Source organism: Argiope bruennichi, chromosome X1 (assembly GCF_947563725.1).
Source record: "Argiope bruennichi chromosome X1, qqArgBrue1.1, whole genome shotgun sequence".
Lineage (NCBI taxonomy): Eukaryota > Metazoa > Arthropoda > Arachnida > Araneae > Araneidae > Argiope > Argiope bruennichi.
Window position 1 is genome coordinate 9,619,377 of NC_079162.1, and position 19,793 is coordinate 9,639,169.

General features: G+C 29.2%; 1 protein-coding gene across 2 annotated transcripts in view; it reads right to left on the bottom strand.

Annotated features, from left to right (window-relative positions):
- Nucleotides 1-19,793, bottom strand: part of LOC129958974 (glutamate receptor 1-like) — a 210,457-nt gene that overhangs the window by 182,066 nt on the left and 8,598 nt on the right. For both annotated transcript variants that reach the window (XM_056071734.1, XM_056071735.1), the window contains exon 2: nt 7,576-7,728. In XM_056071734.1, the coding sequence (XP_055927709.1) occupies nt 7,576-7,728 (153 nt within the window). The remainder of the gene's footprint in view (nt 1-7,575; nt 7,729-19,793) is intronic.

The window sequence follows — 19,793 nt, forward strand, 5'->3', positions numbered from 1 at the left end:
GATTTCAAAAAAGGAGGAATATCTCTTTTTATTTTCCTCTGTACATTGAGGGTTTTTCATTATTTTTATTCAGCCTTTGCTTAATGACATTCAGAAAATAATCTGTACTTTGAATCCTAATAGAGAATTCCAGACATATTGTGGATTTAAACTAATTTTCAAGAGAGTTATGCAATTGACAATAACTGCAAAACTTTTCGCCTTGATAAACATTCGAAATATATTTCAACCATCTGCATTTTTATCTAAAGATCTTTTTTTATATATAACAGTATTTTTCTTTAAGTCTTTTAAGAAATCATGACAAAAATGTAGATGCAATCAAAGGATTCGCTTTTAATACTGAATGCTAAATAATAATCAAAATTTTCGGTACTAAAAATATCAATATATAGTTCTCATAATAAATATATTATTATAAACCAAATTTAGCTTCCGTTTCTTATTATTTTTTTAGTATTTGAAGTATTTCCTCAAATTCAAATTTATGAGACGACAAAAGAGAAAAAATTCCGCATTACTTTGCATTCTAGGTGATCATAGACTTCCTGACAATAGTGAAATTAAAATTTTAAATTTCAATGAAAGGAGTTATAATTTTAAATGGATGTTCAATATTATGATGAAGGCATTTAGTTTTATTTTGACGTTTATGCTTTAGATTGGCTTGAATTCCGTTGAAAAAACTATTTTTTATACATCGAAGTAATCACAAGTTTTCGGGAAATACTTCAGTTGCAGCGTACTTAAATCATATTTTCCTATTAAACTTAAACAACTACACGTTGTAGTTGTCCTTGAAATGAATGTTTGAATTTCGTTTAATGTAACAATAGAAAGAAGTTCATATTAAGCATATAACAAGTTTCCTGATTAAGTGTAATTCTCTGAAGGATATTCGTTTCAATCTCTTACATAAGCTCATCCATATCATGATGCTGATTTAGCATAGCATGTCACGATTTATGGAGCATTCTGCTTAGAAATTTACTAAGTCGTTAATTCTTCCATTTGAATTGATTTTAAGGTTTTAAAACTCTATATGCTTCAATGTGTACCAACACTGACAGTCAAATAACTACCAATTTAATGATTCAACATTTTCGCAACACATTTTGATATTTATTAGTGAAATAATGTTTACAGTTTCGATCATTTGAAACGTTACGACTTTCAGTTATAATTCACAAAATAATCAGCAGATAATAAAGTAGAATTTGTAAATTCATTACAGTGATATGTATGGCTAAATTTAGAAATATCGCTTGTAAAATCAATGAATGTATTTCATATAGGAAACATCTAATAACATTTTATTATTTTGCTGGGTTATCTTTATTTCATATTTTAATGGAATATTCAAGCGGCTGTTGAATCTAAATTTGTTTGTCGAATGTTCTAAATTATTAACATGCTGATCTCGGAATTCACGTTCCATTAAGTTTTGATTAAGATTTCATAACTCCCATCCCTTAGATATAGAGACAAAAAGCTTCCGGTATGGTAATCGGTTCTCACTGTCCTGATGGATACTGAAATGGTGTGGAGTCGGCTATCTCCTACCGATGACAGGGTGTGCTTTCTACGGGATGGGTTGTACCACTGCCAGACTCATGGACTCATAGGACTCAAAAATAATTCCCGTCTATGCTATCGTGCGGTTATGATCATTGAATTTATGCGAACGCCATCGGGTGGGGAGGAATAGCCACTTTTGGGTTAAGATCTCTGTAGATGATTCATTTAAGCAGGCACAAAATTTTATTTTATATAATTTATTTTATTATTTGATATACTAAAATATTAAAACTTCTCTTTGCTATTTAAAGGCCATATTTAATACTTTCAAAAAGTAATCTAATAACTAGAAAGGATGTGCATATTGATAGCATTTAAAATAAGGTTATAATCGCATCTATTGATAAAATATCATTTAAAAAAATTCTTTAATCCTATTAACTTTGACATTTCATTGCAGCATAAGCATTGAAATATTTTAATCAAGAAATCAGATCAACTGAAACGAACACGAAATTTTTATTTTTATTTCATTCATCAATTAAATCAAATGTCAATCAAAAATCAATCAAATCAATTTTAAACTTTTATTAGGGAGTAAAACTGAACTGAATGTCAGCTCTGTTTGGTACGGGATTAAAAGTTTATCATTATTTTAAGGAGGACATTTCTAATTTTATGCTTCTAACTCTAATTTGAATTTTATATGAAACAAAAAATACTATTGCAAAATTATATTTCATTACCATTATACCCCACATTCAATTGTACGTATTATTATTTTGAATGCATCCCTTTCCTTATATGGAACACTTTTATTCTATTACAAGGCATTATTGACTTACAAGAAATTGAAAGCATGCAGCTGTTCTTTATGCTCGTTAGGTATATTTTAAAGTCCTTCATTCTTCAACAAAACCTCCCTCTCTTGAAGAAAACATAAAATATAAAACTGCCTCGGCCTTTGTTGATGATCATTAAAGTCCCTTGGCAATAATCGACATAGATGGTCTCGTAAAGCTTCAGAACGCAGCAATGCATCGGATTCACAGAATCTTCATTAATACTCCCATCGATCAAACAAGCCACGAGGAAATACTTCGCTTCTGTGAGCTGGGGGAGCAAATTTTTGTGCAGTTTTAAGCCATTAAACTTTCTTTTTTTCATTTGCGTTGTTGAGAATGAAGTAAAATTTATTTGTGAGGAAAGCATTTTTGAGTTTCTTCCAAGTCAAGTTTTTTTCCTGTACATTGGTTTTCACTTTTGCTTCTTTATTATCGACTTTTTCCGAGCTTTTTTTTAAGAATAAACTTCATCGGCTGAATAGTTTGGCATGCAGAAAGAAATATTACGAAACAAATTTCGATACTTGTTGAGTTTTACACCTAATTTCATAAAGTGAAGGGGAATAGTTCGAGAGTAATATATTTTTGATTATTACTTACCTTGAAATGTGTTCTTTGAATGATGAAATGTTCTAATTATAATAAAATAACGCATGAGTTGAGGGATATATTTCCTTGAATTATATTTCATTTTTTAAATATAAAAGCAATAGCCTCGAATTTTTAAAATGAGTTACTAATGCATTAGTGAGCTATTATATAACATGACTTACTATTTATTACGATTTATGATTTCTATCCCTCTATTTAGGTATATTGTCTTAACAGAATTGTAAATATGTTAAAGTTTTAAAATTATCTATTAATTTTTCCTATTATAGTGATATTTTACCGAAAAATATATCTGGAAATATTATAAAACCATAAATTCAATTCAATTAGTGAAATCTCAGAAAATGTGTGTCTGTATATATGTAATACTTCTTTCATCCGAAAACTTTTGTAACAATGTTAATGGGAAACTTCTGTTTCAGAATTCCCTTCATTCATATACAATAAGTCAGTGAAGTCATTTGATATCAGCTCTGGACAGGCTTTAATTCTGAAAATAATATTTTGTTAAACGTTTCCAAAAATATTTGGATTTTTCGAGATATTTATACTTTATATGAAAATGTTTGTATTTATTAGTTTCGACTATGTTAAACGAGGCAGTATAAATATCCGCAATTGTATTATCATTTACAATAATGAAAACAAATTTGCTTCACAAAAACTTGAATAAGCGGTAGTCACAGATAGGGTATAGTAATTCAATAAGAACTCATTCTCATGTAATAAATAATTTCAGAGGTTCCAAACATAAAATAATCAAATCAATCATAAACCAAACTACCATATAAATAGAATTAAATCTATTTGTGAAAAATAATATATATATATATATATATATATATATATATATATATATATATATATATATATATATATATATATATATATATATATATATATATATATATATATATATATATATATATATATATATACTGCTAATCATTAAAATTGCAATACCATGAAGGAAAGCAAACACAAAAATTTTATTTATTGTATGTAAACAGCATGCGTGAAGACAAAATGATTAAATTTGCAAACAGTTTGTGAGTTTACAGGGTGCGAAATTCGTAGAAACACCCACTGCCCCTGGAAGCTAAAATGGCCTTTACTCGGTAAGGCATGGAGCGGATCTGGGCTTGGTGGACAGAAACGGGCAACTCATTCCATGCTGCTTCAAGTTCATAATACACTTCATTAACCATATTAACTAGAGAAGGGTGGCGAGCCAGTCTCTCAACAGCTCAACAGCCCATGATCAGATGTTTTTATCGACATCTCGACGTGTCGATAGTTCTGGAGACCGTGTAGGCCAGGGCAACAATTGAATACCCTGCGTATCGAGGAACATCAGCACACGACGTGCGACATGTTGTCTTGCATTATCTTGTTAGAAGATGTCGTTTGGCAGGCCTCGAAGAAAGGGCACAGCCACTTAACGTAAGATTTCAGAATTGTACCAATTAGCGTTCAAATTACCGTCGATCCAAACTAGAGATGTGCGTCTCTGGTTCGCAATGGCTGCCTAAACCATCACACCAGGTACAGGTGTGCCTATGCCGATATCGAATACCGATGTCCCCCTATGCTGATATCAAATTGAAGAAGGCGATGTACGGTCTCCACAGAGCCTCCAGACACATATACGGCCATCAGCATTCTGCAAGCAGAGCTGGGACTCGTCTGAAAGGGCGACATCGTGCCACTCCTGCATCCAGCTTTATCTTTCAGTGCACCAGAGTCGCCGTCTCTATCAATGCTGCATTGTCAAAAGTAGCCAACGAATTGGTCGCCGTCCATGGTCCATTGGTCGCCGGCATTTCACCGTCCATGCTACTGCAAACGTCGTCGCACTGTATACTAGGCGTGTTGCAAACATACACATTTCCTGACTAATGGTCGGTGATGTTTTTGTACCGCTATGCAGGGCCGACTTCCCAATATGTCTGTACTCTCGGGTGTTAGTTATGGGAGGGTGTTAAAATTCTACACACCGTTCAGTATAACCCTCAACAGTCCATTGATTCCCTATTTGCATGGCAGTGGTTGGATTTCGATAGTGCGACTGACGATATCACGGAAAGGTAATCCACTCGATTGATAAGCGACGATTCTGCCTGCACCGAATTTCGATACTTGCTGATAAGCATTTCTTCCTTTTATTCGAAGCTTAACACTATATTCTGAGTAAATTCCAACCTTACAAAATGTTTTCCGAGTGAAATCAATGAGAGAAATCAATGCTTCTCTCATGTAATGCTACAGATATCGCTATAATGAAATTTTTGATTCACATCTGGTATTGGTAATTATAATAATTTATAAATTTAAAAGCCTGTATGTTACATAATTCTAATAAAATATTTTTAAAATTCGAAGAAAAATTGTTTCACGATTTTACAAACATAGTTTTTTCTTTCTTTTCATGAAAGAAAGCTATCAATGACAGAAACTGCAAAGAATAAGATTGCTCAGTGTGTATATTATAGCTCATTTACAACACAGCAATATATTAGTACTTCGGCTTCATTAGATTCGAAAAGAATAGATGAACGTGTCCATTATTTAAATATAATCTAAAACATAAAAGAATCTAAAGAATCTGCATTGTTAACAAATACCGGGTGCGGCATAAATTCGTGCAAACTTCAAAAAATAATAATAATAAAAGTAATGCTCGAAAAAAATTGCGGTTTGCCGGAATATGTTCACAGAGCCTTTGGATTTTGTTATTTCCATTAAAAAAAGGAATTTAAAAATGACCGACAGATTGCGCTCACACTTCATACCGAGACTGTTTATGCAAATCAGTATAGCTATAAACCACAAGGCTGGAAAGGGATCTGTCATTCGACGCCAGTTCGACGACTGTTCTATAAGAACGGTGAATCCGCGACTAAAGCATTGCGACAGTTACGGACGGTGAAAGGAATTAAGGCGAAGAAAAACCCAATTTCATTGAATGGGATATTGAATTTAGTTCGCCGTTTTGTGGAAACGGGAAGATTAGAGGATCGTCCACGAAGTGGCAGACCATCCGCCAGCGCTGACCGCGTCCCTGTTTTCACTTCTATATGGAGTTTCAGTGCACGTGAAGCAGGCAAAATAACAAGAATTCCGGAAAGGTCGATCCGACGCATTCTGCACGAATTTTTGAAGCTGCGTCCGTACAAGATAGAGGCATTTCACCGGTTGTTGCCAGCAGATTGCGAGAAAAGACAAGCCTTTTTAACCTGGGTGCTCGCACAAATGGAACGTGGCCCACACTGGTTACTGAACATCATGTGGACAGATGAAGCCCACTTTTCATTGCATGATGACGTCAATACGCAAAACAGTCGTATCTGGGCAGCATCAAACCCTCGTGCGTACACGACCAAACCACTACATTCTCCACATGTGACTGTTTGGTGCGGTTTCACTGCGTCCTTCATTCTAGGCCCTTTCTTTTTTGAAGACCGTTGTCCTGTATCTGGTTGGAAAACCCGTTCCGTCACTGCAGAACGCTATCTTAGGCTTTTGTGAGACCACGTTATGCCTGCTTTGCAGCAAAGACGTGCGTTATCTTCCGTCACCTTCATGCAAGATGGTGCCCCGCCCACGTTGCTAGTTCCGTTAAGACGTTCCTCCTAGACACATTCACTGAGGACAGAGTGATAAGCAGAGGGTGTAAGAATGAGTGGTCCTCACGATTGCCAGATCTTTCTCCAGTGGACTTTTGGTTGTGGGGATACCTGAAGTCTCGTGTCTACCGGGGCTCTCCTGCCACTTTGATGAAACTGAAAGATGCCATTCAATTGGCCGTTAGTGGCATCGATGCCGACATCTTACAAGCCTCACTTGCTTAATACGTTGTGGTGGCAGTCATGTTGAGCATCTTTTGCTTTAAAATAAAATGTACTATAATGTTACTGCGCTCCGTTTTCCTGATTTGCATAACCGTCTGGGTATGACCGTGTGAGCGCCATCTATCGGTCATTTTTAAATACATTTTTTTATGGAAATAACGAAATCCAAAGGCTCTCTGAACATATTCCCTCAAACCGCAATTTTTTTCGAAAATAACTTTTTTTATTGTGATTTTTTTGAAGTTTGCACGAATTTATGCCGCACCCGGTATATGAAACCTTCCAGAAATTTATATTTAGAAAAATTATTATTGCTGAAAAGAGAAAACAGTTTTATTTTTATAAAGTAATATAATCTTCTTTATTATTTTTAGTAGTTCAGTTGATAATTTCACATTTATAAAAAAATATAAACATTTTCTCAGAGAAAGCGATTCATTTATACATACAATTAATTGATAAATACTCAGTTCAAATTCTGTTCTAAAATTATAGTAGGAAAATATTCAGCTTATAATGAATATAAAATAATCAGTTTAAAAAAGCATCACTTAACTGCTCACACTGCACATTTTTTCGCAATTCCAAAACTATCATAGTTTGAATTAAAAAATATTTATCCAGAATTTCCCGTAGAAAAATTGTTATGTAATAAAATGTGAAAATTATTGAATGTAATGAGTTAGAAAAATAATCCATAAAAAGTCCGCATTTTATTTTATCTATAGAAGATTAAAATTCCTACTTACAAGCTCTAGCCATTTTAAATGCATCTGGGCTATCAAGGACTTCTACAACAGGTTCTACTTTAAATCGGGCTTGAGAATCATTGGTATTATGCAGATGGATTAGGTATTTAAAAACTGATTGTTGTTCTTCTGTACCTGGAGTAAAAATAGCACCTGAAAGAAAAATTTTAAATTATTATTTAAAAATTCAGCGATAATATTTCAAACAAAATTTCCATAATAAATTTGGGCATTGTATAAAAGGCTCAAGACACAGAATTTTCAAAAAGTTATTAAATCAACTTTTAATATTATCTATATTTTAAGTGAGTGTATTCTTTATACAAATCCACAATTTTTGACAAAACTGTTCTTCAAAATGAAAGAAAGAACATTATCAACTGTTCAAATTAATTAAAATCTGCTAGTTAGATATCAGTTAATTATAAGTTAAATAAATTTTTGCCGTTTTTGTTCTGAAAATGTTATTCTATTAAAATAATTTTTGTATCCTCTAAAAGTTAAAAAAAAAAATATATTATACTTTAAATTTCAAGATACTTATTTTCAATAGTTATAAAAATTTTTCTCATTGCCAATAAATTATTTTTAATTGTTATTAACAACAGTGTCAATTGTTGAAATCAAATATTTTAATTTTATTATATTTTTCATTGTAAAGCTACGGTTAATAAAGATTCTTAGATATATCAGTTAGAAACCAGAATCTTTCTTACTTTTACCTTGATATTATATTATTTTCAAAAAAATAATGCTTCTCAGAACAAACTCATTGAATGAAATGTTGTTTGTATCATTTAATATGTCTTGCCCAATGCAATATTTTTGGTTTAAATATTTGCCTTACCTTATATATTTTTACATTTACTTTTATCTTCTAAATTGAAAAAATCCAGGTTAAAAGTGTGGAAAATAAAAATAAACTTTAACGTTTAATAAAATTCAGTAAGTAGAAACTTCTAATTGATTGTTCGTTTTAAAGTTTTATTTTAATTTGTTAATCGCCACTTTGGCGACCAAAAAATTTGCCATGATTAATTCTCGCTAAAATTTTGATTTAAATGCTTTATGTGGCTTGGTCTTAGTGACTTTTTTAGGAAAATACTTTTAAACAAATTTTGATAGATATATAATTCATATTTCTATTTTAAAAGCCCTGAGGCGTTGGGTTCATTTTGTATTTCTCTTATTTTCTTTCAGCCCCCCCCCTAAAATTTAAATTTGAAACGTAAGTGATTAAATTCAACTAACGGGAAAACAAATTTATTAAACCAAATATGTTCTTTAAAACTATGAGTATAGAAAATAAATCTTTCAACACTGAAGACTTATTTGGAATGCAGATTATTTTAAAAGTTTTGCAATACCTGAATGAATTATTCAAAAAAAAAAATTTTTAATCTGGTTCATCATATAATTCAGTTTTTTGTTTTACTTTCAAAAGGATTTAAATGACGTGAGTAATAATATTTAATTTTGTTCTTACATTTAACAGCGTAACCTAAATTGTAATCTAAAAGAATATAACATTTATCATTTTTATTCATGTTAATATTATTTTAAATATAAATTTAAATCTTATCTTTCGCACGTTCTACTCAGAATAAAATCGCTTGCTTTCCTGAAATCTGCTATGAAAATAATGATTTATGTTTAAGGATAGAATTTTAATTTTTTTACTTTGCACATTTCTTTATATTTTAAATAAACATCTCAAGTAATTCAGATTTTAAAACAATAACGAAAAACTGCAACTTTAAATGTGACTTATATCAACATTTTTGAAGTTCCTCCCGAATTCTTATGTTTTTGTATTATTGCTCATGAAACATTTAATATTCATTCAGAATTTTTGTTCGGGAGAAATATGCTTAAAATACTTTTTTTAAAAATTGATTAACAATAAAAAAATTACATGGCAAAAAAAATTAGTATAATTGAAAAAAATATTTTTTGAAATCCTTTTTGTACTGTATTATTGTCGGATGATGATGTGGAAAAAAGCCGAAATTTCGTTTATTATTAACTATTTAGAATTCTAAAAAAAAAAAAAAAAAAAAAAAAATTCTCCGAGGTATATATTCCCGTTTTCCAAAGTATATATGTACTATATTTTTTAGCCCTATGTCAAACCGTCTGCTTATATAATGTCAAAACATAGATAGACACACGCACACACACGCACAACTTTATTATAAGTAAACAAGATTGATTTTATTTTGAAAATTGATTTGCCTCCTCAAATTATTTATCTGTTTCTCTAAAGCAACAAATTATTTTTTCGGCATGATAATAATGATGTAAAAAAAAATTTTCCCCCCTTCTCTGTTCATTTTTGTGACTCATGTTATCATTGCACAGCAGTTCGCTCAAGACGTTTAATTACATGACGTTAAAATTACATGTTACATTCCGAATACTGGCAAAGAAAAAAAAAATTATCGCATACATTTAAGTTTCCATTAATTCCTTAATTTTTATACTTATCAAAGAACAATTTTTAGACAATTATGCAATCCAAATTCCAGTATAAGAACCAGGAAAGTCAATATTTGGAGCAAACAGGTGGCTAATTTTTAAAATCCAAAAAGGCTAATAACAGTTTAGAAAAAAAAATTGGGGTATCAAAAATCAAAAGAATGCTCTAATTTCTTTGACAACATCTGAGCATCCTATGAGTCGGAGCAACAAGAAAATCTTTGCAAAATCAGCTTCTCAAATGACGTCATTTTATAAAGTAGCGCTCAATTTTGTAAATGGTGACAGCTTTAATATATTTGTATTCTGACTTAAGAAAAATCTATTTGTTCAAACTCTTAAAATAAGTTCTGCTTATATTTCTATTAAAATAATAAAACTATTTGCAAATGTATTATCAAGTAGTTTGTGTGTATTTATGGATTTTGCTTCATTTTTATATTATTTTTAGGAAACTGTAAAAAAAAGAAAAAAACGCTTGCATTTTCTAACCTCAGATACCCTCCAAAATACCTTTTCACAGAATTTTAATTATTTTTACTTTTACAAGCCAAAAAGTAAAAATACTACTTTTTTCGTATAACCTTGGAAAAACCTTAAATTTGAAATTAATAACTGAGATGAGTAGTTAACTAACTGTAATCGCCCTTCTTGCTTGTTTATTCAAAGTCAAAATAGTTACTCATCTTAGTGATGAATATTAAAAAAAATAAATAGCATTTGGAACATCCATTCCGGCAGATTTATGAAAAAATTGGTTTCAATTAAAACTGATCGCTCATAAAATCGATTTTTATCTAAAATATTATTAACCATTCAAAATGCGCTTATGTTGTTATTATGAAAGTTTCTGTATAGCATATCATAGCCTAGAATTACCTTACAAATTTCATTTCCTGGAGTTGTCTCATATCGTAATAAATTTCGAATTCTGCAGTTGCCTAATTTTGTTTAGTATTTGATATAGACAGATATATATTTGTTTACATATTTGTATAGATCAATTGTAATGATTGAATCGTGACGTAATAGTATATTTTATATATATATTTGTATTAATATTTGACACAGATATTTATAAAGATCAATTGCAATGAATAAATCATGACGTAATAGTACATTTGATATTGCAATGATTTCAGGCTTTACCTAGAAGCTTTGGAAAGATTAAAATTGTGAAAGATTTTAAATGAAGTCTTAGTATTTGAATTGTCCTTAACTTCGAAATGATTCTATTTACTGAGATTAACACTTCTTTAGTTAAGAATATTTTTTTCGACATACTATTAATTTTAAAATTATATTCAGACTTCTGTAAATATTGTGTAAGGACGAACTCATAACCATAAAGGTATATTAAATGATCGTCGAAAATCCCTTCGGAAATGGGGATGTAACTGCTGGAATTGAATGTTTCAAAATCATTATTTGTTGATTCACATCGAATAACATTAAATGCATTAATAATTTTCTGCTTTGAAATGTTTTACAGAACCTGCAGTGACTTAGTGAAAGTTGCGAAAATACCATTTGGCAAAAAAGAGAGCTATACATTCAAATTCCAAAAGCTAAAATCATTGGAGCTTTAATAATTAACATTCTTAATAATACGGGTTATATATCAGGCAAAAACCAGAGACTTGAGGTGGGGTGTGGGATGAGCAAGAACTGAGTATGTTTTTCATTTTTTAACATTAACTGTATGAATTTTTTAGAAAAATTATCAAGAATGTATTCAGTCTTTCAGTACTCTCAATTTATAGGAACATAAAAGCTTTTGTAAACAGATTAGGAAAATATAAACAATTGCGCATTAGACATTATTTATTGTTTTAATTGAAAGATCCTGTGTCTGCTTTTGAATCTTTAATGAATTCTTTGGCATATCATTCAGATGACCTCTTTTGTTATGTGTCCCTATGTTTATTAAAGAGAAAGTGCTTTTTTTTCATTATGAATGAAAAGGTAATGTAATGAGTCAGAGAAATTATCATTAGAATAATTGTTTTTTTCCTTTTGATGTCACACAGAGCGTAAAAGCTGTTTTATGCTCTTCTTAGAGTAAATAAAATGCCAAAGGTTGGAACAATAATGGGGAAATTATGTACAGGATGACCATAAAATAATTTTTCTATTTGGAGGCATGTGAGGCTAAAACTAATGAATTGCGTGAAAACAATTTTTCTATACAGACTGTGGAGAAGAATGGTGATAGATTACGCAAAAACAAATTTTTAACCAAAAGTCGCTCATAGGAGAATACTTGACATTGTGGAACCGAAAATGGGTCAATAATTACATGAATAGATAGAAAATGGGTTATGCAAATTTTCATAAATGTAAATGAAAAAAAAATATAGGAATGAATGAAATACAGCATGAAAGAAAAAAAAATATTTTTTAATAATCAATATTGTTTCAATGTACAGACATTTCCATTGCATCCTGTATATGACGTTCTCTATTGGTTATCTTAAACTGTCATTTCAGATGTTTGTAACAGACTGTTTAGTTTGATTCTTTTCTGATGGTTGAAAAATGATCTTATGATCCAGGATCCTCACATTTTTTTCATAACAGCTCTCAGTGCTACAACAGACATTGGAAATTTATGTATGTTATGAAGCCTTCTAAAGTCAGTAGAAACCGCCGCAATACCACACCTTCTATTTAAATCATCTTTACAAGTAAAGCATTTTCAGACAAAGCAGCACGCATGATAAACACAGATCAAGAGTCAATCAAAAAACCTTCCCTTTCTAAAAGGAATGAATGACACAGCTGTGACGTAAACTTAGGAAATATTCAGAATTTGTCTAGAGTGTGCTGGCTATTTTTTCTCAAAATTCATCGTTCCATATCTTCCATGGCCTGTATATGAAGTTTCGTTCCATTCCGATGATCAGATTTTGCAGCAGATGTCCCCAGACATGGAAAGTTATATTATACTCTCTTTGTATATTATGGCAAGTTAAGAATTTGCAAGATTTGGAAAAAACTGACTTCTATTACAGCAAAATTGAGATTGTTGAACAAATGTTACTGTTTTTTTAATATTATTAGATAATAGTGTTAATAAATTGTTATTTGGCATTATTGAACAGTAAACAAACATTTTCCTGCGTTTATTGCTCATGTACGTTAATTTTTTTAAGCGAATCAAAAGTCTTATGATAAAGAAACGGTATTTGTTTAACAAAACAAAACGATAATTAAGAAAATAGATTCTGATCAGATCAATTACGCATGAAATATTTCATTAGAGGTTTACCTATTTTTTCCTTCATGTAACTACTTTTTATTCGATTAACTGAAGTCTTTCCAAAGAACTAGAGAAACTGTAATTTTTTCTTACAAATTGTTTAGAGAAAACTGAGAATCATTTGTTTCGATAGACAAGACATTAGAGAAAGCATATGAGGCGTATTAAGTAAATAGAGCAAAATAGAAAGTCGGAAATAAAAATAATTCTCGAGTACGTTATTCAAACATTTTACATAAATCTAAATTATATGTTTAATTCGCATAATTATATAATTGTTTTTTTATAAATGAATCCTACAAGTTCTATTTGTGATATTATTTTTTTGTTTTTGTTAATACAGTATGTTCGCAATTTTTTAATTTCTTAATGAATATGTTACTTTTTCCTTATTAATTTTAAGTCTTAAATTAGTTGCTTGATAATCAGAGACAAATATTTCAGGTATTAGAATACTGACACTGTTGTGTTCATGAAATTAAGAATTAACATAATAAACGCGCAAATTTTAATTTAATACTAAAAGAAGTTCCTGAACATTCGGAAAAAGGCTGAAAAAAGCAATATACCTTAAAAAAAAGAAAAGAAAAAAAAAGCTAAAAAGGAATATTGGAAAACCATAAATCTTTAAATTTAATATTTTGGATTCCATTTAAAAGAAATTTACACTGCAATATAGAGGTAATGCTTCGGTTAAAATCGATCTATTGAACATGTCTTTTTTGCTAGATCTGAACTTCATGGAAGCATAACTGAGTCTTCTTATTTTAAATAAATAAAACTCCTAACTTAAATATTATTTTCTTTATCCTTTCATTACCATGTTGAAGTATATTGCAGTGTTATAAAAGTGATAAAAAAAATGGAAATAAAATTGAAACGCAATTTACTTTGAAATCCACGTCATTTTAAATATATTTGAATTCAAGATATAATATCTTTGAGCGATAAAAATCATTTATCAGTTTGTGTCTATTTTATTGAATGGTAAATTTGGTTTTAAATTCCTTAAATATTTATCCATTTTTTCAATTATGTTTTTCAATCAAATAAAGCAAAAACGTTTGCTTTTTAATAATATTTCGTTTTATTTCTTTTATATACACAAGCATTCTTATTGGTTAAAACTCGTTGCTATGCACATTTTTCTTCATGGATCGAGAGATAATAAAGTTTAACATCTAAGGATAAAAAAAAATCATTAAATAAATTTTTCAACAGTTGAAAGAGCAAAAGTTTCCAAAACACATCACTGTTTGCATAATATTTCAAAAATAATAGCGCTCATACGAGAAACTTCGTATTACATAAAATCTCTGCATCAGTTCAAAAATATTTTTATCACATTTGTTAAATCAAATTTTACAACAGAAATTCCGTTTGTCATATAAACCACATAATAATAATAATGATATCAATTATGACAAAAAAATGACACTTTATAATTGTGAATAATTCTGGAATTGACTTTATTAACAGTTAAAGAAAGTATTTTAAAATAAATGGAAAAAACAAATATCTTAATTTCGATTAAAATTCAGGATGAATTTGACAGTGATATATGCGGATATAAATTGTCTTAATCATTTAAAAATTCTGCACTTCCAAATTATACCCAATTTCGTTAAAAAAAATTTTACTTTCTGTCAATTATTACAAAAAATTATTACATAAACAATTCTGCGTTATTTACAAAGCATGAAAGACTTTTGATTAATTATTAAATCCATTATTTTCTTTTAGAGCTACTCGGTCAGATGGGGCTAAAAATGAAATTTTCAAATGGTTTATTATAAAGTAGTCGAAAAGAGATTTGGTTTTGAATATAAACTTAATAATGTCCCATGTCAGAATTTAAACTGTCTTGTTACACCGCATTTCTTCCCTTAATCTATAATATGGAAAATAATGCATGATAATTTCTAAACAATTTCGCAAAAAGTAATTAAATAATTTCATTTGTCAATTACCCTTTATTTGCTACAATGTAATCTTGCCATTGTTAATTAAGCTTCTAGCGTCCTTCTTAAAAGCCTTCGAAGAAGTTTCGATAGTTAGAAGAAGCATTTTTTGTAACAAAAACAAGCTCTTCAACAAAATTAGATTATAAAATATAAAAAAGCCAAATACATTAGATCAAACATTTGGAGACTCAAAGTGAATTTTTTTGTATATTTGCTATAAAAATACAAATTATAATAATAGGTAATCGAAAAAGCATGCAAACAATAGCGTTGTTATAAAAATTGGCCACCATAATTTTAAAAGTGGGTTTTTTTTTACCTATTTAGCATGAATGTTTTTTAAGATATTTCAATTAACAGACAGTCCTTCTGATATTATTTAATTTTAAATTCTTTATTTAATATATGAAAGAGAAATCTTATTAGAATAATCCTCATCACAAAATTCTAATTTCGAAACAATGTATTCTTTCGAAATAATTCAGGAAAGCTTTCCTAAAAATATTATGTTGCATACAGCCAAATGTCAAGAAGGATTTGTTTAGCAAGAATGTATTTGCAAATCGTAACTTCCAGCTTCTTTTCGAACCATAGGTTCCAATCTCCTTGATGAAATTCGAAATAGTCTTGGCTTGATTGAAATTGTGTCACGCTCCTCTCCAAATGGTCTCATTTAGAGTTCCATGTTGTTTTGCGTGAGAGGTATTTTGTCTCTAAATCACTGTAAAACGTTCGGCTTCATTTACCCTGCAGGTAATTTTTCTGAGAAGGTGTGTTTACAGCATTCTGTGCAGAATTTTCTCTTAGGAAAATAGTTTTCAATGAAATTTTTTAACGCCTCATTTGTATAGGAATTGTTTTGATTTGGTTACTTAATTTGTTTTTTATAGTCTTGAAAGGGAAATTAAAAATAAATATATAAATAATATTCTTTTGCTTTTCAAATAATATCAGTTGTTTATTACATTTAATATTAAAAAAATTCTCTCAAATAATGATTTAAATATAAATTAATTACAAAATATAACAAATGTTATAATCACCATTTCTTGCTTCAAGTTTTCAAAGTTTGAATTCCAAAGATCACAATTAAAATGTGTGAGTAGAGATTAAAGAGTAAGTATGTCAGATCAAGTTACATTGAAACACATTTCAGGTTATCATGCTTAATTTCATTCTAGTTAAAATTAATTGTTAAATATTTTCATAGTTACTCATGGCATATAAGAATGAACTAATTTTCGTAAAATAAATAATTCATCGACTGCTTTTTAGGTCTTTAAACAAATATCTGTAATTGGAAATTTCAAGATTTCCAAACGCACAGGAATAAAAATATGTTCAGGGAAAATAATTCACCCATTGTCATTTTTATTCATACATAACCATATAACACATTCTTATATAACACTTAATCTTTTTAAAAATTGAAATGAAGAATATTTATTAGTAAATCTTAAAAGTTTTTATTCCATAAAAAAATGCCATGCCTTCAAGCAATATAGTTTAAGGTTATGCTATGAAATCACGGACGACATACATAATCAGAAAATAAATTCAAGAAAGTTATTCAAAAATTCTTGATCTAATAGTTATTTTTGTCAGTGGAGATAAGTATTTCCATAAACAATATTAAATTTCCGTGCCTTGGCCTCTCTTGGGCCTAATCTGAAACTCAGTGCAGTACTGACCTCTTCCATTCGTTGTGCCCATTTATTGGATTTTCTTGATTGAGAGTCAGTTATTTCATTTAAATTCCGAGCTTTGAATATAAGAATAAAACTTATAAGAATTCAACTAAACCTATATCTTGCCAGCTGAATTGAAACATAAGATAAGCATTACAAATTCGCAAACTAATTGAACATAGGTGCAATTTTCTATATAGATTTATGAACTGGCAGAAAACAGTAGTGTTGAAAATTTACATCTTAAAAATATGTTATTGCTGAATTCATTAGCTAAACCTTAAATCTAATAAAATTAATTTTGATTGCTAAATTACTTAGCCAAAAATTTACGAATTTTAGAAAAACCAAATTTTATATCAAAATCTGTTTAATGAATTTACCATAATAATAAATTTAGGCTGAATAATAAAAGACGGACTTTTTATATTAAAAGTCCACCACAAATTGGATTAAAAGAATTTTGAGATTTGGAAGACCAGTGAAATATTTTTAGAAGGACAAGGCATTTAGCTTGAAATTATTGTAAATATTTTCTACTGATTTAGCCTAACAATTCTGCTTACAATTACACGAATTAAAAAATGGAAAATTGCACGAAAATTATTAAATATATCTTTGCAAAATTTTATTGAAAACTTACTTTTTCTTCATATTTCATTCCAAGTCAATAGTAAAAAATTCTCCGTCCAAGCTAATTGGACATATTTATTTATGAAGATCAAAAGAGATATAGCGGCTTAGCGTGGAGAACAATAACAATACCAAAAGGCAACTGTAAATTTCAAGCAAATAAAATATTATTGAGTGAGTTCCAGATATTTTTTCTTGAGTGAATGATTAAGAATGATATAATTCTTCTTAAAGAAATTTTATAATAAACAAAATAAGATATGTAAAAATATTCTAAATAATTAGAATCTTTTGTTGAAATAGAACACTTGTAGAAATAGTAAACGCAAAAATATCGAATATTAAATAAATGCAAAGGGAGTGTTTAAACTCATAGAGAAATCTAATAATGTGCATTGTCTTAATTCAGACGCTCTTGCGAAACAATTGATTTTCATTGAAATTCTACTAAAGTTAAATCATAGACAACAAAGTTTATGATTTGGGTTCACTGAGACAAAAGGGTTCTATCCTCACTACCGCTTTATTTGTACATCAATTCCTTCTGTTTCCACTTGAAGGTTTTAAGCCTGAATTTTCAGCCATATGTGAATAAAAATGACTATATCTTTTAAATTAAAGTACTCTTATTACACACAATTTATTTCATATTCTATTATGGAAATTACTATATGTCTTGTTTTGTCCATATTCCCGCGTTAGATAGTGGATAAATATCAAGAAAGGAAAATTACATTCATTCATTAATGTCTAAATAATAAAGATAACGTCATCTAAAATATTCTTTTTTCAGAAAAGGGCAAGAGCAGCAAAGACATTTATTTTATTCGTGTCTTTTCATATATGTATTTATTCATTTTTTTTTAATTTAGCATCTTATCTTTTCGTAAATATATCGTTTTCGATTCATCTACTAGCAGGATATTAATTCAAACAAATTACAAACAGCATTCTTAAATTTCTCATTTATATAAGATATACGTTTTACAACAATCATATAGATAAATATAGGTTAGCTAATTTTCTCTGTTCATTCATGAGCAAGAAGCATTCAATATTTTTCTTTCGATATTCGAAAATCATTTTCTTTTCTTAAGAACTTTCTAAATTATATTATGTAATCATGGTGGCTCTTTTTACTTCATTTTTAACAAACGTATAATGTTAATAGGACTCATACCTACAGAATATTTCATTCTTAAAATATCAAGATAAAAAAGCCAAGAAAACAGTGCAGAGAAAATTTTAAAAATGATAAAGACCTACACTTGTTGCCAAAAAACAACAACAATAAAGTAATTGTATTTTTTATTGCTCTGATACTATCAAATCTAAAAGAATTTGACTCCCCAAGTTAAATGCAAAGTACTTGGAAACAAATTTAAATTTTAATGAAAATTGTTATCTGCAAATAATTTACGATCCTCATCATCCCCTAGACATTGCATGTAATACTTTAGAACAAATCCTGTGTAGCTCTTACTAAAATAGTTGTATGCTTAAGTGAAGCTAGCGTGCGAAACAAGTGAACTAAACCAGATTCATAGCTTACTATTCAAAACAGAAATGAAAAGAAAATTTCCTTTACATAGAACCAGGAAAATGCACACAAATTAAAAAATAATCCACCGAAATTGGAGAAAAGTTAGAAGGGTATCATTCCATTCGTGTTTCTACTGAGCACCTGAGTTATCGAATAATAAAACTTATTAAATTGCATAGCAACTGGCACATATTGGTTTTCAGGAAAGAATTCTGTATAGTTTTTTTATATATGACCTGCTAAAAATAATTAAGTTAATAGCATCAGAAATTTATTTTTACAGATATTTATATTTAATAGCTGATTTTACATTCTTTTAAATATTTTATCATTTTGCTCTTATTGTATTTCAATATTTAAAGATACTAAGCATGAATATTTTATTTGTATATGAAGTATACGATTTTAATCATAGCAAAATACAAATTTGCTCATCTTCAGCATTTTCTAAAAATGTTTTGCGTATTTAAACTATAAGTAACTATCATTTTAAGGTAGAATTATTCATTAAAGTTCTAGCTATAGAATATACTAATTATTTTGTGCTGGTTAGCGTATAAAAGCACCAAAATATATTCGACCTGTGAAAACTATTAATTTGCTAAAATTTCATGTGAAATGTGCTTAAAATAGATCGTGCATATGTATGA